Source organism: Sciurus carolinensis, chromosome 9, assembly GCF_902686445.1.
Source record: "Sciurus carolinensis chromosome 9, mSciCar1.2, whole genome shotgun sequence".
In the NCBI taxonomy this organism is placed as follows: Eukaryota; Metazoa; Chordata; class Mammalia; order Rodentia; family Sciuridae; genus Sciurus; species Sciurus carolinensis.
Genome location: NC_062221.1, coordinates 95,202,521 through 95,224,641, shown reverse-complemented (window position 1 = coordinate 95,224,641; position 22,121 = coordinate 95,202,521). Strand labels below are relative to the sequence as shown.

The window sequence follows — 22,121 nt, the reverse complement described above, 5'->3', positions numbered from 1 at the left end:
TCAAAATGGTTATGATGTAATGAGGAAATTGCTCAGATGCCTGTGAAAGGATAATTCCATGTAAATCTCAATGAAAAATTGAAGATTGTGTTGGGTAAGGAAGACACGATCCACAATTCAAAAGAGAGGTCAGTGTGGTCTGGGATACTCAGATAAAATTTTATAAGGTCGCACTCTATGTAAACTGTGACTTACAAAAGGAGGAAGCGTTTATAATTTCTAAAAATAGTAATAGAAATAAGGAATGGATAGATTGAATGTTCATGAGAGACACAGATTGATGTGATTCTCATGCTGACTCTTCATGAAAACAAAGACCCCTAGAACTAAGTGGAATTTTATGCTATAGAGAGCAGAGGATGCTAAAGAAATTCCTCTGCCTTTTATAAAAAGAGATATTCAATGAGGGGTTGGGGTGTAGCTCAGAGATAGAACATTTCCCTAGCACGTGTAAGGCACTAGTTTCGATCTTCAGCACCATGTAACAATAAATAAAAAGGTATTGTGTCCATCTACAACTAAAACAGAACAGAAATATTCAGTGAAAAGTTGTGTGTTCTCAATTAGAATCTTACATGTCAACTATTGATATTTCAACAGAAAAGTTAGAGATGACTGAGGTCAATCACTCCTTGACAACTGAATTTATCCTCATGGAATTTACAGATGACCAAAACCTGAAGACCCTTCTGTTTGGGGTATTCTCTGCCATGTATCTGGTCACCATGGTGGGGAATCTAGGTTTGGTGACCTTGATTTGCCTGGAGCGCCGTCTTCACACACCAATGTACATCTTCCTGGGCAACCTGGCTCTCATGGACTCCTGCTGTTCCTGTGCTGTCACTCTCAAGATGTTAGAGAACTTCTATTCTGAAGACAGAAGGATTTCCCTCTATGAGTGCATGGCACAATTTTATTTTCTTATGTCTTGACTGAAACTGCAGACTGCTTTCTTCTGGCAGCAATGGCCTATGACCGCTATGTGGCTATTTGTAGACCACTGCAGTACCACACCCTGATGTCAATGGAACTCTGCATTCACATGATCACAGGAGCCTATGTAGTTGGAAACCTGCATCCCATGGTTGAAGTAGGACTTTAGTTAAGGTTGGTTTTCTGTGGATCTCATCAAATCAATCAGTTCTATTGTGATATCATTCCATTATATAGACTCTCTTGCGTTGACCCTTATATCAATGAATTGATGATGTTTATCATGGCAAGGTCAATTCTAATCTTTACCATTACCATAGTGTTAATCTCTTATTTCTATATCCTTTTGACTATATTCACAATGAAATCTAAAATGGGAAGGGGCAAAGCTTACTTGCATCCACTTCTCTCTGTATCAATATTCTATGGTTCTCTTCTCTTCCTTTATGCTCGTTCAAGTTTGGTTAGTAAAGGGGATAAAGATGTAACTGCTGCTATTTTTTATATTCTAGTAGTTCCTTTATTAAACCCTTTTATCTATAGCCTAAGAAACAAGGAAGTAACAAATGTTATGAAAAGAATTTTGAAGAGGTACTCTTAATTTTCTATAACAAATATCATCTCCCTTGAAAGATTGATTTCAACTTGACAATATTTTTTCTAAACTTACAAGTATGAGAAAGTGGAAAATAGCCATGTCACAACCAAAATATTTAAATATTTATAGTATTTGAGTCAAATTTGTTTCAAAGGGGAGAAATCAAGCAAACTATATTTCAAGATCAAATGTTGTGAGATCCATCAGGAGTAAACTAAATAATATTCATGAGTGTCAGTGTATAATTGGTCACACTGTTCACCAAAACCAATAAATGCTAATGGGAAAAGTCAGTATTGTAAAAAATAAACCCCATTTAATTCTGTTGGCTACTTTCTCACATCCCAAAGTGTAATTTTACAATTAACAGGCATATTCCAAGCTCTCAAGTATTAATTTTTCCTTGAGAAAGATCATCTATGTGAAGTTAACTATTTGTTTGAATTTTATTTTCAATTGGACTTTAGTTCTTTCAAGAAATCACATTATAATATGTGTTCATAAGGAATGTTTATTCTCTAATCAAGAATATTGTGATGTTTTAGATGTGAGGTGTCCTCCAACAGCTTATTTGTGAGAAAATGCAAAAAGCTTTAGAGGTGGAATGATTGGGTCAGGAGAGTCTTAACTAATTAGTGAATTAATCTCCTAATAGGGATTATCAGGGTTGTAACTATAGGTGGCTCGGGTGTTCCTGGAGGAGGTAGGTCATTGGGAGCACACCTTTGAGGTATATATTTTGTATCTAGCTTATACATTCTCTCTCTCTCTCTCTCTCTCTCTCTCTCTCTCTCTCTCTCTCTCTCTCTCTCTTTCTCTGCTTCCTGGTAATGTCCTGATTTGCTCTCCCCCACCACACTCTTTCTTTGTAATATTCTGCATCACTTCAAATTCCGAGGAAAGAAGTCAGCCTTCAATGGACTGAGAACTCTGAAGCCATGTGCCCCCAAAGTAAATTTTTCCTCATTAAAATGGATCTTCTCGGGTCTTTTAGTCACAGCAACCAAAAAACATGACTAAACAGAACTTTGTACCAAGAGAGGGATCATATCTGTGACTAACCTGATTGTGTGGTTCAGAAGCTTTTGGAGCTATTTAGAATTCGTGGGAGGAATTTTGAAAAGTTTAATGATGCAAGTTGAGAAATCCTTAGATTTCTGTAAGCAGATGGGGGATCCTATGGAAGCTCATAAGACCAGAATGCCAATAGGACTGTGCAAAGTAAAGATAGGGCTCATGAGGTTTTGGAGAAGAAGGACTTTACTGGAATTTGAACTAGAAGCCATTCATGGTATGTTCTGGTTGAGAAGTTTTCTGCATGTTGCCCATGTCCTGAGACTTTCTGTGTGGTTGATTTTAAAAGCATCAAACTTTTAATTTGGCAGAAAAACATTCTAGGCAGCATAGTATTCAGGTGGTGGCATGGGTATTAATGGTGGCTCTTAGCCAAGTTTATTGTGATATTTAGGAGCAGAAATATTTGAAATACTTGGACATGAAAGGTGATAGTAAAACTGGAGCTAAGGAAATGCCAATTGTTAAACACATTACTAACACTTATGAAATGCTGAAGACTTTGCCAAAAGAAAATGGGAAAGTTAGTCTAAGGGTATCTGAAGAATTGGCAAGACCACACTCATTTCAATCTCCAGGGAATAAAAATTCCTTTGAGAAGAGATCAGGAGAGCACCACGCTTGCACAGTGCAGTCCAGGAAGTTTTCTCATCCTGTTCAACCACCCAGGTTCTCACAGAGAGGTGCTCCAGAGTGCCTGGAGTCTTGGGTATTGCCCAAAATGGTGGCAGAACTTGGTAGCATCCACATGGTGCTGCTTTTGCAGGATTGTGGGATGCTGGGGTTAGGGTTCATGGAGACTTCCATCAAGAGTTCAAAGGAAGGTCTTGGAGGTCAGGCAAATTGCAGCAGGGTCAAAGTTCCTGTGGGCTGCCCCTCAAAGGGTGAAGAATGGAGATGTGAGGAGGAAGCCGAAACTGCAGTGGAGACACCCAAGATTAAGTGATGCCAGTACTATGGAATGTACTGCCCAGGGAAGCCATAGGAATCCAGTATAGACAAGCCAACAGAGAGGCCATGTGAGCTACAACCAGCAAAGCCCCAGGGGCAGAGCTACACAAGCCCTTTAGAGAGAACAACAGGATGGCATAAGCTCTAGGTGCCAGACATGGAACTACAGTACTAATTTGCCTGGCCTAGGTTTAAGTCTTGCATTCATTCCTTCAATTCTTTCTATTCCCTCATTTCTCCCTTGTGAAATGGAAATGATTACTATATGCCTTTATATATAGGGTGTATGTAACAGGGGCTGACATTGAGTGTTTGCCTTAAGTTTTACAGGAGACTTTGGACTTGAAATTTGGGGTAGTCATGGAACTGTTCAGGCTATGATGATTCTTAGAAATGGACTTAATGTATTTTACATTCTGAGGTGGTCATGAGCTTTTGGGGGCCAGGGGTGGACAATGGAACAGAACACTCAGAGTGCAAATAGCTGGACAGAGTTCTTGGTGAGTTTGGGAAATAAAGATGAAAGAGGAACAGAGCACTGATAACCTTAAATGCCACCTGAAGAAACCTGAATTTATGTAGAGGCATCAAACACCTGTCTCCCTGGCAGCACAGTAATTTGATTACATCTTCCAGCAAATTTTCCAGGCAATTGGTTGGAAAGAGACTGACTTCAATAATTCACATACAAGGTCATGACAGCACAACTTGAACATAGACTGAGAAGAGACAGGGGGACACACATATGAACATTTTAAAGAAAAATATATTATAAATTGCTGCTATTATAAAACAAAATAAAATTCTAGTCTTTTCTCTGCATCCATCATATCACATATGATTTCCCATTACAAGTGCACAAGCAGTGCCTGAGATAATTGGACATTCAGTAATCATTTACTTCAAAATGCTTTCTTTGGAAATATGTTGATTAATGAATAATGGGTTTATTATTTTCATTTTTGAATGACTAAAACATTCTTGACCATTTAGTTTTAATCTTTAATATGTAAATACTGATAAATACCAACCTGCTTAAATATAACACTTTAGGGACTTAAATATGTTTTAAGAGTATAAATAAATATAGAAATAAGAAAGTTACATAAACTCTGAATTGAATGGGGAGTGCACACACTATGTCAGTGAACATTGTTGGTTGCCAGAATAACATTCTCGATGTCCCTTCCCATTTGTGCTAATGCTGTGGTTTTTGTTATGTATTTCTGCATGACCCATCCCTAATCTTTATGAACACTGATTCCTAGACATCTGATGATGAAAGAATATGCAACTTATTTAAAGTGAGCAAGACAAAATGATGAATTTTTTTGGAGATTTCTGGAAAATGTGTTTCCTTTGTATTTAAAGAGCTCTACAAGAACGTAAATAAATAACTGGATTGGGTAGACACACTCTTTCCATTTGTTCTGGCAGCAGCCATCAGATAAATGAAGAAGGGGGCCTAGAAGTACACCAGAGAGTTGTGGAGGAATAAGCAGCCTGATGTGACGAGCTTTCTTTTGTAGCTCACTGAAGGCAGTACCACCAGTTTTCTGTGTCCCACAGAGCTCTCACACCCATTTTCTACTTTGTTTTTGCAGAACTAGGGATTGAATTCAGGGCCTTGTGCTTGTGAGGCAAGCACTCTACCAACTGAGCTATATCCCCAGACCTCTCCCACCCATTTTGATAGAGTTCACTTACAGACATATGATACCAAGCAAGTTTATGCTGAGTCATAAGTTTATGTCTGAGCTATGGTGACCTCAAACACTCAAATCCAAAGGGTACAACATTTGGCAATCCTGTTCATTATGGTGCTAAGCGTCTAGTTAACTGGAATTTTTCTGTCTGTTGCTGAGGAATGAGCTGGACATAAGTATGGATCTTTGAGATTCTTCAATTCTAACTGGGTTGGTGAAGGTTCCACATACAAAATTCTTTGAGGTGATCCTCATTGATCCATTCCACAAAACTAGTAAAAGAAATTATGACACTCAGCAGATCACCAAATCAGGTCACAAGCACAGGGAGATGTTCATGTTGACTCTGCAGGATGCAAGATTCTTGGCTCTTACAAATACCTGCAACTTCCCCCACATTATTGGTGGTTCCACCAGCTCGGAGAAAGCAAAATATGTTAGTATGATGTTCATAAACTTCATATCTAATAAACAACTTGATCCAGTCATATCTGCTGAAAGTGTTATTTTTCTGTTAATTCTAGTCTGCAGATTACTTCATGAATGTTTGTTAATTTATGGAAATTACAGTGTAATAATATTTGAAGATGCCTAGTGATAGTATATTTTGTTTCTAATAAGATGCACTTTTAGTCTTTATCTTATTAGTACTGTCCGCCTGCCTTACCTTAATGTGGCTGGAGATTTTTGAAGTTTGGGAAGTACTGACTTTTTAAACTGCATTTTGCTTAGCAATTCCTTGGAAAAGTGGAGGAAATCCTAACCCTGTGTCATGGCCATATGTAGAAAACTGTGAGACTCAGCTAAAGCCCACATTTTACAATTCAGTACAGTGTACCATTTGTGCAACTGTTGCTTCTGAAAGTAAAATATTTCCCCAAAGGATGCCATTTTCATGAGTTTAATCCTGTTTCAAGAGGGTCTCTCACCAATGAAAGAAATCTAGCTTAACCTAAACAAAATTGCCTGAGTATCCAGTCTTTATGTAAATTCACATAAAGTGTAAAAGCTGATTCAGACCTATGGGTCCATGGAATCTAGAATTCTGAATTGGTTGCAAAGAACTCACTAGCAATGTCTACATCAGTATATTTGAAACTAATGAGAATGGATCATTAGTTAATTATTTCCTTTAAGGTTGGTTATCTAATAACAAATGTAGGGTGGGAAGGTGGTAAGACAGTGTCATTCAAAAAATACCATTAAAGTATGAGGTTAGAACATTAAAGTCAGTTGTAGTCAAGTATTTAACATACTTACTGTAACAGTGGTTTCTAACCATTAGAAATCCTCCAGTTCCTAGTATATGCCCAGATTCTGACCACATTTTCAAAGTAAAATCCACCATTTTACTTTGTGCTTTGTTATGGGTTGGATATGAGATGTACTGAAAAAGTTTCTGTTAATAGAAGAATATTAAAATTCAAATGATTGGATTATGAAAACCTAAACCTAACCTGTCCATCCGAAGGCTGTGAATAGACTACCTAGGTATTAACTGTAGGGGACCATGACTGGAAGAGGTATGTCACTAGGGATGTGTCCTGGAATCATTCTGCCATTATCACTGACCTCAGGCCCAGAGCAAAGGAGCCCACTGAACCTGGGCCAAATCTCTGAAACTGTCATCTCAAAATGAACATGACTTCCTTCAACTGATTCTTTTCAGGTACTATTGTCATGTTAATGTATAGCTGATTAACAGAAATTGTTACCAAGAAGTGAGGTTATTGCTCTGAACTTCTATGACTAACCATAGAGGTTCAGAGCATTTGGGACATGGCTTTAGGGAGCAATTTGGAAAACTTTGGAGATGCAAGTCACACTTAGGAAGTCAAGTGCCAAATGTTTCTCTCATATGTGGAAGCTACACCAAAATAAGGGAAAAAAGTCAGGGGGAAATTCCCCATGAAATTAGAAGACCATTGGAGCATAGGAAGGAGATTGAAGGGGAAGGAGAAGGAATGGGAAAAGATAGGAATGGTAAATTACACCTTTATGAATACCTATGAAACACCCAATTAAAATAATGGATAAATAAATGGAAGGAAAACCACTAAGAAAAGGAAAGGAAATTCTGATGAGTGGGAAGTGGAGGAAAAGAGGAAGCCCTGGGGACTAAAATGGAGCAAACTATATTCCTTGCATGTATGATAATGCAAAAATGAACACCACTATTATGTATGATTATAGTGCACTAATAAAACATTTTGAAAAAGTCAATTGAGATCTTTGAACTGAATTTGTTTAAACCAAACTCTGAATATCCTTAAACTAAATTATATCTGCTACATATAATTCATATCCACTCATAGATTATGTGTATGTATGTACAAGATATACATATATATAAAATATATTTCCTTATGGATAATAATGCTGACATCTAGTCATGTACTGTTGGACATTTGTAATTCTTCTTCAATTAATGGTACCAAGAAAACTGGATATTCATAGGCAAAAGGATGAAATGCACCCCTGTTTAACATCTTACATAAAAATCAAATAAATTAAATAATTAAATATAAGACCTATAAGTCTTAAACTCCTAAAGTAAAAGATACAGAGTAATCCCTTAACACTGGTATTATTCAATATTTTTTAATATGACACCATAAGCACAGTCAATAAAAAGAAAAATTAACGATGGAACTATGTTAAGGTAAACTTCTGCAGAGAAAAGGGAAAATAATGAAAAAAAGCTTTGCATTGGGAGAAAATATTTACAAATCATATAATCAACAACTGGTGAATATTCATAGAATAGAAGAATTTATGAAATGTAGTAATAAAGAATTTTTTTTAAAAAAAGGAGAGGAAAGGAAAACCACAAATGAACCAATCATAAAATGGGTAAATAACCAAAGAATAGACTTTTTTTTTTCAAAGAAAACATACAAATAGCTAAAATGTATATGAAAACATTTTCAATTTCTGTAATCTTCAGTAACGTGCAAATCAAAACCACAATGAGAGTTAACATACCTGTTAGAAAGACTATGATCAATAAGAAATAAGGCAAAGTGTGTTGACAAGAATGAGATACAAAGGGAAGTCCTGTACACTGTTGGTGGTAATGTAAATTGGTGCAACCATTGTGGAAGACAAAAGATTAATACAGAACTACCATATGACCCAGTTATCCTGTTTCAGGATGTATATTCAGAGGTAGTGGTAACAATGTGATGAGGAAATCTGCACACCCACGTTCATTGCAGCATTATGCATAGTAGCCAAGGTATACCAAACACATGTGTCTGTCAAGACATGTTGGATAAAGGATTTGTGATATATATCACTATCATCACACACACACATACACACACAAAACATCATTAACCATTATTCAGCTTTCAAAGAAGAGGAAATCCTGCCACATGTGACAAGGATCAACTTTTAGGACTTGATGATAATAGAAATGTGTCACTCACAGAGAGACATACACTGCAAGATTTCCATGTATATGAGTAAAATAATCAGATCATAGAAGCAGAGAGTAGAATGTGGTTTCCACTGGCAAGAAGGAGAGGAAATCAGGAGTTACTCTTCAGTGAGGAAGAATTTAAAGTCATGCAGAATGATTAAGTGCCAGAGACATTCTGTACAATGTTTTAACTACAGTTAATAATCCTGAGAGCAGGAGCCATACATAAGATAGGCAGACAGAGGGGAAACCTTGAATGCAACAATTCCACATATGAAGTAAGTCTCTGATAGGCCAGAGAGCACATGATCAAGCACATGAATAGCATATGAAGAGTACAAGATCCATGATCAACATCCTGATTGTGTGGAAGGGTGGATGATTACTGGGTGTCTCACTCTGAGATGGATGTAGAAACTCCCTCCCTAAAACTCATTAGCCAATAGCTCCAAAGATCACTTCCAACAAACCACATGAACCCTACATATCAAATATGTAGGAGAATAGGCAATATTTAAATAATTTTCAAGTTATTTTACTGATATAAATGTACAAAGATGATGATTTTACTCATATACATGGAAATCATGCGGTGTATGTCTTTCTATGAGTGACACATTTCTCTTATCCTCTTTTTTCTTTTTTTTTTTAATTCATTTTTGTTGTAAACAAATGGGATACATCTTGTTTCTCTATTAGTACATGAAGTAGAGGCATATCATTTTTGTAATCATACATTTACCTAAGGTAATAGTTTTTGATTCAGTCTGTTATTTTTTTTCTTCCACCCCACACCTCCCACCCCTCTCTTCTCTCTATAAGGTCCCTCCTTCCTCCATTCTTGCTCCCCTCCCACCCCCCATTATGTGTCATCATCTGCTTAACAGCGATATCATTCATCCTTTAGTATTTTGAGATTGACTTATCACACTTAGCATGACATTCTCCAATTTCATCCATTTCCCTGCAAATCCCATAATTTTATTATTTTTTATGGCTGAGTAATATTCCATTATATATATATATATATGTGTGTATATATATATATATATATATACATATATATATGTGTGTGTATATATATATATATACATATATATATGTGTGTGTATATATATATATACATATATATATGGATAAAAGAAACAATATGTATCCCATTTGTTTACAATAAAAATGAATTAAAAAAAAAAGAAAAAAGAAACTTGACCTGTTCTGTTATCTAGCTCATCTAGAGATTCAACTGTCCCGTATCTGCTAGTGACTTCAGCAGAAGACACATTGCCACAAATTCTTTGTGTATATATATATATATAACAGTTTCTTTTCCATTCATCCATTGAAGGGCATCTAGGTTGGTTCCACAATCTGGCTATTGTGAACTGAACAGCTATGAACATTGATGTGGCTGTATCTCTGTAATATGCTGACTTTAAGTCCTTTGGGTATAGGCCAAGGAGTGGGATAGCTGGGTCAAATGGTGGTTCCATTTCAAGTTTTCTAAGGAATCTCCATACTGCTTTCCAGAGTGGCTGCACTAATTTGCAGCCCTGCTGGAGAAGTTTCTTAGATGTTCTTTCAAATGACATTTAGAGTTGGATGTTAACTACCAGAGAAAAGTTTCAGTGAAATGGCAAAGGCACAAAGAATAAACAGGAAGGAATCTACCAGAGAATTTTCCAATTAAACTCTCATTTCCTTTATGTCATTTGTAAGTTTTCGCTTATACCATGTTGTAACTTTCAACCAAACTACTTTACTATACAATATCTGATTATTTCTTACACTTTCTGATATCTATACATTGGTCCTGAGTTTTTCTTCCTTACTTTACATTCTCATGCTCTTTGCTGTTCATAGCACTCTTATCCTCAGAAGTTTATCTGAAATCACAAATCCACGGGAAAAATGTATTTAAAATATGAATATTGAAATAATATGTGTTAGGAATTTAGGTCAGCTGGCTTTAAAGAGCCAAGAACTATGAAGTGATACCTATCTTAAGGCTGTTTAGAACATAGGTACAGAACAATCCAGGGACATATAAGTGACACCTGATAAAGTAAATACTGAGATATAGAAACAACAACTTAGGAAATGAAGGGATGTTCTCACATAAAAGGTGTTTCTATCTGACCTTAAATATGAGCAGGACTGAAATGGAAAAAGAGGGAGAAGTTATTTTGGGTGTGGGAAACAGCTTAAAGCAGGTGCACAAGAAACAGAAGTGATGCACATGGTCATCTTCCCTCTGGTGCACTGGAGACAGCAAAGTGACAAGATGCAGCTTGGGGAATATCTAGAATTCCAAATAGGTACATGGATCTGGTTTGAGAAATAATGAGGTTCTGTTAAGAACTCTTGAGCAGGGAAGTATCGCTTTTTAAATTCATTCGACAAACATTGAGTACTAAAAAATGACAAACAATTCATAGTGTTGGAAAAACAGGATTAGACATATCCAAGAAATTCTTCCCCCTAAACCCAGGCACCAGCTGTGGGGTGGGGAAGTCGTGACCAATTACTGATGTACTCACAAATGAAAGCATAATATTACAGAGGGATTAGTGGAATGAAGAAGAGAACACAGCAGGGTAAGACAGGTAAAAGACATGTGACATGAAGAGAAAAGACAGGCAGACAATCTCAGAAATAACTATACAGGACAAATAAAAAAAATCAAATTTCCAGTGAGTGTGTTGTAGGACATGGGCATTCAAGGCACAGAGTGAAAAGTTGATTACCCTAACTCAAGCTATCAGGCCTCCCAGTTTCCTCTCAAAAGCTAATTATCTTTCATAAACCATATTAATTCGACTTTCACCAGAAAGGGGTTCAAAGAGCCTAAGACTATTTTCTGCCTGTTCTACCTTGTATGGACAGTAAGGTGAATAGAATTGTAAACACTGAGTCAGTTACATACAAATTGGCAGGATCAAACACACTTTAGTAAATGTCATTTGCTTTAATCTCACTATCTCATGAGACATCTTTAATGAATGACAAGTGGTTCATATGCTTTTAGGACTTAATATCACACAGAAATACAATGATGTAAGTGCAAGGAAATCCCTTCAGGGTTTGATGGAAAACTTTAACTTGGCAATGAAAGGACATATTATTAACACTTGGCCTATAGTCTCTGAGATTCGTGTTCTCCTAATCCCAAATGTTTTTGCAACAATGTGCACTTATATATTCTTAAATTCTGAGAACTTCAACATAAAGACCATAAAGCAAAAATTACACTTGCCAAAAGTTCTTAGTGAAATCTATCTTGAAGTGTTTGAATTTATTTTTTTTAAATTTAAATTTAGACATATTTGAAAATTTACTTCCTAGAATTATTGACCATGTTTGATTATTTCTAGATTTTAATTGTTTACTTAGTTCTCTAGCTCTACTCAATATTTAATAGCATGGTGAAATCGGGAAAGGTACAACGCTGTGATTCATGTGAATCTCTGATTATAACATAGAACTTCAAAATATATAGGTAAGATGCAAAATTTTGTTAATTTATTTAGGAATATACATTGAAAGTTATTTGTAGTTTAACTGAATTGCTACATGCTTACACTGGTATTTACCTTATCTTAATATTTTAGGAAAAAATAAGTTTCTACTGTTTTCCTTTGAATATCTTATTTATGGGAAATAAAAACACAGTTTGGTCATAGAATTTATATGATCAGCTTTATCAGTGAATCATTGCTCAGTGATCAACTTTATCACTAAGTAATAGAAAAAATAGCCCTTTAAAGTAAACTAAAATTTCTAATAAAATTTTCTATCCGAATTTAAGGGATTTCCTCTTTCCCAAGTGATGAAATTGAAGTATGAAGATGAATCTGCTTTTATCCAACTGGATATCTACTACTGTAAATTTGGAAAGCCTTATAAAATCTTCTAGTAAAAATATGTAGTTTTGACACAGGAAATATACCTTGGTTTCTTAAGAAGATGATTTTTAAAATTTTCCTTGTGGACCTTTCTTCAAAGCTAAGAGTCTGAGTTTGCAGAGGCAAAGAAGTCAGTTGGGATCATGAGTAGGAAACAGAAAAGAAGTCATAGCATGGAGCCAGGGTTGGACTTTATTTGGCCTTTTTCTTAGAGCTCCAAACAGAAGTATTTAAAATGTATCCTCACAATGATTATAAAAAGTAACACTCTTGTACATGTGAAAGAATAATGCAATATAGATGACACACATAAAACTGTAGATTGTGTTGAATGTATAACATATGCACCATAAGTCAAGTGTGGTCAGTGTGGTCTGGGATACTCAGTAAAAAGTTTATTGAGTGATGCTGTATGCAAACTATGGTTTAGCAAAAGAGGAAGAGCTTAGAATTAGGAGAAAATCAATGTGAATAATTTAATGGACAGAGTCATTGTTCATGAAAAGGGTGTAACACTAGGTTATGCAAAGGTTATGATCTGTGGACATTTATACCTTTAGCTTTCTCTGTTAATTTTCTTTTTAGATAAAAAATACTCCTTATTCCTCACTGATCTTTATGCCATCTTGAACATTTTAATTTAACATGTGTATAAATTATTGTAAACCATTCATTCCCCTAGAGGAATAGATAAAGATCATTATCACAGTAGAAAAACATGACTTTATAGGAAAATCGATTTAAATTTTAGTTTAGGATTTTTTGTTTGTTTTGTACTGAGGATTAAACACACATTACCACTGAGCTGCATACCCAGGTTTTCATTATTTATTTTGTTAACACTGGCCTCCAATTTGTGAGTCCTTCATCTCACCCTCCCCAGTTACTGGGGTTGCAGGTATGTGCCACTACAAACATCATATTTAAGGTACATTTTTAACAAACTGACACAAATTATTTGGGAAAATGAATCAAATATGGGTAGCTTAAATGTTTATATGATTATGATTAAAAACTTAAAGATGACATTTCTGTGTTTTTCTTTTGTACCAGAGATTGAATCCAGGGGTATTTAACCACTGAGCAACATTCTCTGTACTTTTTTTTTTTTTTTTTTTTTTTTTTTTTAACAGGGTCTTGCTAAGTTGCCTAGGGCCTTGCTGAGTTGCTGAGACTGGCTTTGAACTGCAATCCTTCTGCCTCAGCATCCAAAGCCACTCGGATTATGGGCATGCACCACTGTGCCCAGCAACTTTCTGTACTTTAACCATCCTCCCTGGAATTATAATATCCTTGTTAATTTGAGAGTCTCAGCTTGAGGCCATAGTTGCTGACTCTTCAAAAAGACAAATGATCCCTGGAAGTATGTGGCATTTTGGACTGGGCATAATAGGGTTTGGTAAAGACGAAAATTCTCTACCCACATAAAAAGAAAAATATTAATGGAAAATTATATGGTGTTAATTAGAATTTAAGTCTCATTGATATTTATCTCAACAGGCAAGACAGAGATGACTAAAGCCAATCATTCTTTGACAAATGAATTCATCCTCATGGGACTTACAGATAACCCAGACCTGAAGATTCTTCTATTTGTGGTATTCTCTGCCATCTATCTGGTCACCATGGTGGGGAATCTAGGGTTGGTGGCCTTGATTTACATGGAGCGTCACCTTCACACACCAATGTACATCTTCCTTGGCAATCTGGCTCTCATGGACTCCTTCTGTTCCTGTGCTGTCACTCCCAAAATGTTAGAGAACTTCTTTTCCGAGGACAGAAGGATTTCTCTCTATGAATGTATGGTGCAGTTTTATTTTCTCTGTGTTGCTGAATCAACAGACTCCTTTCTTCTGGCAGCAATGGCCTATGACCGCTATGTGGCCATATGCAGACCACTGCAGTACCACACTCTGATGTCAAAGAGACTCTGCATTCAGATGACCATAGGAGCGTACATAGGTGGAGTCCTGCATCCCATGGTAGAAGTGGGGCTTTTGTTAAGGTTGGTTTTCTGTGGATCTCATCAAATCAATCACTTTTTTTGTGATATCCTTCCATTATACAGACTCTCCTGTGTTGATCCCTATATCAATGAATTGGTGGTACATATTTTGGCAGGGTCAATTCTAACCTTTACTATTACTGTAGTGGTAATCTCTTATCTCTATATTCTTTTCACTATATTCACAATGAAATCCAAAGAGGGAAGGGGCAAAGCCATCTCTACCTGTGTATCCCACTTTCTCTCTGTATCAATATTCTATGGTTCTCTGCTCTTCCTGTATGCTCGACCAAGTTCAGTTAATGAAGGGGATACAGATGTACCTGCTGCTGTGTTTTATGCTCTAATAGTTCCCTTATTGAATCCTTTTATTTATACTTTAAGAAACAAGGAAGTGATAAATGTTATAAAAAGAATTTTGAAGAAGAGTTCCCGTTGTAACTTTCTATGACAAGTATCATCTCCCTTGAAAGATTGATTTCAACTTTATAGTACTTTTAGAAACCTACCAATACTGAGAAATTAGATAATTATCCCTTCAAAATCAAAATATTAGATTGTTAAAACCTTGATAGTATTTGAGTAAACTTAACTCCAAAGGGAAAGAGTATGCAAAAATATATTTCAAAATCAAATATGTTGAAATCTATCAGGAGTGGATCAGATAATTATTCACAAATTTTATAGTGGAATTAGACATAATTTTCAACAAAACAAACAAATGCTAGAAATAAAAGTTAGTATACAAAGAAGTAGCTTCCCTTTCACACTGTTAGCAAATTTCTTGTCATCCCAAAGAATAATTTTTACTATCCCAGGCATACTCTGAGTTCTCAAATACTAATTTTTCCTTCAGTAATTCCATCTGTCTAAGTAAACTATGTATTTGAATTTGATTTTGAACTGGATTTCAGTTATTTCAGGAGATTATATTTCAGTATGTATGTATAAAATATTAATTCTCTAAATAAAGAATATTTTCATGTTTAGTTTTATTCAATTTTACTTTCAAATTCTCTAGAGTATCTGCATATTGTGATTTAACAACATGTAGTTTAAAATGATGTTTTTTGAAAAAAGGAAAATGATAGCAGGAGAAAGAAGGGAGGGGCATGTGGAAGTATGGGGGATTGAAATCTACAAAATTATGCTCCGTCCATGGAACAATATACCATAATGAAACCCACTTATGTATATGTAATTATAATGCACAATTTAAAATAAAAACAATTGTAATAGAAAGGAGAACAGTGGAGTAGAGCAAGCTGATTAAGGGTGGGGAAGAGGGGAGATAGGGAAGGCACCAGTGAATGAGATTGATCAAATCATGTATGTGCATGTAATAGGCATAATGAACCTAATTTTATATATGGTTATAAAGCACCATTAGAAATGCTATTCATTATAAATTCTGGTCAATTTTAATTTTTCATGTAGTTTATTTCTCCATCACATAACAATGTAATTAATGAAAATATCAACAAAATGAAGATTTTTTCTCCCTGACATCATTCCTTGTCTTTTTATTCAATAGGAGTATGAGAACCCTTTCCTGCTTCCTATGAAATGTAGTAATATATTCACAGAATTAATAAAAGTTGGAAATATTGTTGAAAATAAATAAGAGGGAACAAAGGAGTGAAAATCCTAGGTACATGACCAAAATATTTATTCACTAAATAAATTAATAAACACAAAAAAATAATTTCCTGAAATATACTATCTGCTAAACACAGACTTGACTTTTCATGTGCATTAAATAACTAAAGAGATATTCTTTTTGTTCTTTTCTTGAATGAAAACCTCATATATTGATATGTTGAGTAGCTTGCCTGAGTTCAACTGAGTAAGCCAGAAGAAACAAGAGTGTAAATCAATAATATTTTCTCCACATGCTTGGGGGTTCAGGAAATGGAGATAATATTACTTGAGATATTTAATTATTAAGTAACATGAGACATAAACATTTAAACATGGAAAAAATTTGTTACCATTTGAACAAAACAGAAATTATCATGACCAGAATTAATGTTTGTGATAATGAGTGCGTCTCTATATGTGAGAATAATGGTGAACAGTGGAATAGAATAATTATAGTGACTGACTGTTGGAAAGATTCTTGGTGAGTTTAGGAAGGAAGTGGGAAGTGTGCAAGATCACTGAGAATCTTACATGCCACTCTAAGAATCTGAATTTACTTAGAGGCAACAGACATTGGTGTCCTCTTGGCAGCAGAGTAATATGCTTGACTCAGCAAACCAATTTGGTGATTGATTAAAAAGAGACTAACTTCAATATTCCACATATTAGGCAATGAGTTCAGAAAACAAGCATAGTATAAGAAAAAAAAAGGAGTACACATATTTAAACTTTTTAAAATATTAATTTTAAGTGTAGAAAAGAAAATGAAGTCCTACTTCTTTCTGTGACTTAATCATGTCACATCTGATTTTGTATTATCAATACTCAAACCGTTCCGGACATAATTATGCATACAGCACATATTTCCTTCAAAATGTTTTAATGGATTATGTCAGTTAATGTATAATGGGTTGATTATTTTTACTTTTAGTGACTAGAACCTTTTCAAATTTTTTTCAGTATTAATATCTAATATGTTAAATACCAATCAATACAACCTTTGGAAATAACGACTCTTTAGGGAAATAATTACATTTGAAGAGTGTAAACAAAATGAACATATCAAAAAATTGAGAAACTAAATTGAATAGAGAGTGCACACACTATTTTTATGGACATTTTCAGGTATCAAAATTATATTACTTGATTCCTTTTCCTTTTTCTAACAATACTACAATTTATGTCATCCATTTTCAAATAACTCTACCTTGTCCTTATGAACGATTTCCGAGACAAATTTAATGGAAGAGTATGTGATTTATGTGGGACCAGTGAGATAAAAGAGGTGATGTTTATGGAAGTTTCTGGGAAATGAGCTACCTTCGTATTTAAAGAGCCCCACAAAAAATATATCTGGACAGGAGAGAGAGGCTCCTTTCTTTTCACCAGATAGCAGCCATCAGGTAAGTTATGATGATTTCATACAAGGAGGTCCTGGAGCTGGGCAGGAAGAAGCAATCCCATGTTACGTGCTCTTCTTGTGGGTCCCCTGCTGGCAATACCACCTGCTCTCGGTGCTTCGTGCTCTCTACCCAACTCATCCAGGTAAAGTGTGCAGACTGGGGTACAAGTCAAGTACAGTCATGTCATATGCAGGATTCATATGTGCCTTAGTGGCTACAAATGCCCCGTTTTGAAAGGTGCAATGTATGGCAAGCCTGTCCATCATACTGTTAACTAGGCAAAATTCACTGGAAACTTTCAGAAACCTGCTGTTGAGGAGCAAGCTGCAAGCAACTGTGGGCTCTGAGAGTCCTGAATTCTAATGGGGTTGGTGAAGATTCCACATAAAAATTCTTTCATTTAATTTCTTAAATTTCACATAAATTCTTTCACATTATCTTCATTGATCCATTCCAGAGAGTTATCAGAAGAAATCCTGACACTCAGTGGATCACCAAACCAGTCCATAAACACAGGGAGATACTGGGGCTGATGTTTGCAAACACAAGAGTGGTGGCCTTCAAAAGGACCACAAGTTCCACCACACTCTTGTTGGCTCCTTGAGATTTAGAGAAGACACAATATTCCTAGGTTCTATTTTCACCACTTAATGTAAGTATAATAGCTGTTAAGTTCATACCTAATAAAGAATTTAGCACACTCAAGTCTGCCTAAAGGTGTTTCTGTTGAAAGTAGTTTGCAGTATATTCCATAAATTTTTGGTTAAATTATAGAAATTCAAGTGCAATGATGTTTGAAGTTAATAAGGGAATTTGTACCTTCTTTCTAAAAAAAAATAATCTTTTCTTGTCTTTGTTTTATTGTTTCAGGTAGTTACAGGTCAGTGGTTAATACATTCTGTCTAGTATAAATGGTATAAAATATATTTTCTAATAGATGAATGTTGGAATAAGCACTGAAGATATTTTTGGTACATATGATAAAATGCACAGCTTCAGGGGAAAAATGCAATGTTCTCCCAGCTTTAAAGGGTTGAGTTTTTTGGAGTTTGGGAAGTACTAACTTTTAAAAATGTATTTTGGTTAGAAAGTTGTATGATGGGAGGAGGAAGTCATAACCGTATATCATGATAATATGTAGAAAATTGTGACCTAAATTAAAGCCAACTTTTTAAATTTTAATCCAGTGTTTTATTTGTGCAATCATTGTTTCTGAAAGGAAAATACTTTCCCTAAATTTTCATAAGACTAAACCTGCTGGCAAAGTGTTTCTCACAAATCTAGTTTAACCTAAACATGATTACCTGTCTCTATAGAACAGTGTAAATTTACCTAAAGTATGAAAGCTGATTCAATCCTATATCTCTGTGGAATCTAGAATCCTGAACTTGTTGCACAGTAGTCATTCCATGATATTCATACCAGTATGCTTTAAATTGAGGGGAATTTAGCATTAGTTATTTTTTCCCTTAAGACTTTAAGTAGGTAAAAAATGCTATTGTGGTAGTCTGATAAACCAGTGACCATTCAATAAAATCCATTTAATTTTGAGGTTAGAAAACCAATGTCGAGGCCCAGCTCTACAGCACCAGAAGTATAGCCCTGGCACCAGGCTCCAGAGGCCCAACCCTGGGGGGATCTACAGCACCAGCCTTGTCCCCCAACTCAGTATGCGCACACCCACACCTCACCCCTCAGCTCCCCAACTACCAACTTGTTGAGATGCCTCTGCCACCATTTTGGCATAATCCTGACTCAGATGCCACCAACTTTAGTGTGTGCAGTTCCCATCCTGGAACACCTGCAGGGAATAGAAGCTCATTATTAAATATCTTTTATGCATTAGGCTACTGAAAACTGGGAGGTCTGAATAGAATATTACAGTTTTATAGGTATATATTTTTTTCTCACTCTATTTTCCTCTTGTTTGTTTCCTCAGAGTCCATTTCTCCCTTTTCTCATGCTAACAATCAACTTTTACTCTGCTTTCACTCTTCCCATGATCTAGTACCCCTATACACTCACTTCTTATCTCATTAAGATTATATTCTACACCTTCCCTCCCTTTGTCCACCATTATAAATTGTAGACTTTATTGCAAACCTATTGCTTATGTTGTAGATAATAATTAAACTCATCATCTCTGTTTATTACAACATTATTGCTAACATCCTAATAGGGTTATTTTGGATTAAGGATGCATATTGTTTGTACTGGGTGCTTCCAATATTGGTCTCCCCCTTAAAGGAGAGGTATTGGAAAACTGCAGTTACACTATAAGGCTATAGAAGGAAATTGTCGTACCACAGATCTGCAGTGCTAGAGGGGAATATATATAAACAACACGAAAAAATTAAGGAAGAAAGTGCCCCAAACAAACCAAGATGCTTTGTTAATAGAATCCATTGACAACATGGTAGAAGAAATGTCAGAAAAGGAGTTCAGAATGTACATAATTAAAATGATCCATGAAGTAAATGATGATATGATAGAGCAAATGCAGGGAATGGTCATTCCAACAAGCAGTTAAAAGAGCAAATGCAGGAAGAAAAAGATCATTTCAGTAAATATATAGAGATACTGAAAAAAATTCAGAAATCCATGAAAGGAAGGATATGAAAAAAACAAATTAAAAAATTCAATAAAAAGCATCACCAACAGAATAGATCACTTGGAAGACAGAAATTTAGACAATGAAAACAAAATATTTAATCTTGAAGAAAAGGTGACCACACAGAGAAGATGGTAAAATATCATGCACAGAGCCTGCAAGAATTATGGGGTAACATGAAAAGATCAAATTTAAGAATTACTTAGATTGAGAAAGGCACACAGATACAAATCAGAGAAATGAACAATCTGTTCAGTGAAATAATATCAGAAAATTTCCCAAACTTGAAGAATGAAATGGAAAATCAAATACAAGAGGCTTACAGACACCAAATGTACAAAATTACAACAGATCCACACCAAGGCACAATATAATGAAAATGCCCAGCATACAAAATAAAGACAGAATTTTAAAGGCTACAAGAGAAAAGTATCAGATTATATATAGGGGGAAACCAATATGGATTTCAGCAAATTTCTTAGCCCAGACACTAAAAACTAGAAGGGCCTGGAATGAAATATTTCAAACTCTGAAAGAACATGAATGCCAACCAAGAATCCTATACCCAGCAAAAATAAGAATAAGATTTGATAACCAAATAAAAACCTTCCATGATAAACAAAAGTTAAAATAATTTAGAAATAGAAAACCCACACTACAGAACATTCTCAGCAAATAGTCCATGATGAGGAAATGAAAAACAACAATGTAAGTCAGCAAAAGGAGGAACTACGCAAATGGAAAAACCAATCAAAAGAGAAACCAAGTCAAGTGAAAAACCAAAAATAACCTCAATGGACCAGGATTACAAACCATGCCCCCAAAATAACCCTGAATGCTAATAGCCTAAACTCATTAATGAAAAGACACAGACTGGCAGTCGGATTTTAAACAAAGACCCACCAATATGCTGCATTCAAGAGACTCGTTTCATAGAAAAATACATCCACACAAAAAAGGCGAAAGGATGGAAAAAACATACCACACTCACAGACTCACTAAAAAAAAGGGGGTTTCCACAGTCATAACAGATAAAGTGGACTTGGAGCCAAAGTTATTCAGAAGGGATAAAGAAGGACATTTCATATTGCTTAAGGAAACCATAAATCATCAAGGCATAACAGTCATAAATATTGATGCCCCAAAAATGGCACATCTATGTACATCAAACAAAACCTTCTCAATTCCAAGAACCAAATAGACAACAACACTATAATACTGGGTGACTCTAACACACCCCTATCACTAGTGTATAGATTTAAAAAAAAAAAAACTGAAATGAGAAATCATAGAACTCAATAACATAATCAATAATTTAGACTTACCAGACTTATGTAGAATATTCCATGCAACAATGAGTAAATACACTTTTTTCTCAGCAGCACATAGATCATTCTCTAAAATAGACCACATGTTGTGGCACAAAGCTATTCTCAGCAAATACAAAAAAAGAAAAAAGAGTACTACCTTGTATTCTATATCAGATCATAATGGAATGAAATTAGAAATAAATTTAAAATAAAAAAAGTACTCTAACACCTGGAGACTAAGTAATATACTATTGAATGATGCACGGAAAGCAAAAGATATTGGGAGGAGATATTAAAATTCTTAAAGGTAAACAAGAACAACGATACAACATATCAAAATATCTGGGACATTGTGAAAGCACTACTAAGAGAAAAATTAATTGTATGGAGCACATTCAATGAAAGAATAAGAAGTCAACAGCTAAATGACCTAACACTATATTTCAAAGCCCTAGAAAAAGAGGAACAGACCAACACCAAAATTAGTAGAAGACAGGAAATAATTAAAATCAGAGCTGAAATCAATGAAATTGAAACAAAAGAAACAACTCAAAAAATCGGCA

At 35.2% G+C, this 22,121-nt stretch overlaps 1 protein-coding gene and 2 pseudogenes across 1 annotated transcript; all 3 read left to right on the top strand.

Moving 5' to 3' along the window:
• Positions 1 to 611: 611 nt before the first annotated feature.
• LOC124993702 (olfactory receptor 5K3-like) lies at positions 612 to 1,534 on the top strand (annotated as a pseudogene).
• Positions 1,535 to 14,099: 12,565 nt separating this feature from the next.
• LOC124993247 (olfactory receptor 5K3-like) lies at positions 14,100 to 15,044 on the top strand. The gene has a single exon (XM_047564967.1). The coding sequence runs from the start codon at positions 14,100 to 14,102 to the stop codon at positions 15,042 to 15,044; it is 945 nt and encodes a 314-aa protein (XP_047420923.1).
• A 2,603-nt stretch (positions 15,045 to 17,647) lies between these two features.
• On the top strand, positions 17,648 to 18,288 carry LOC124993701 (60S ribosomal protein L15-like; annotated as a pseudogene).
• The last annotated feature ends 3,833 nt before the right edge of the window (positions 18,289 to 22,121 follow it).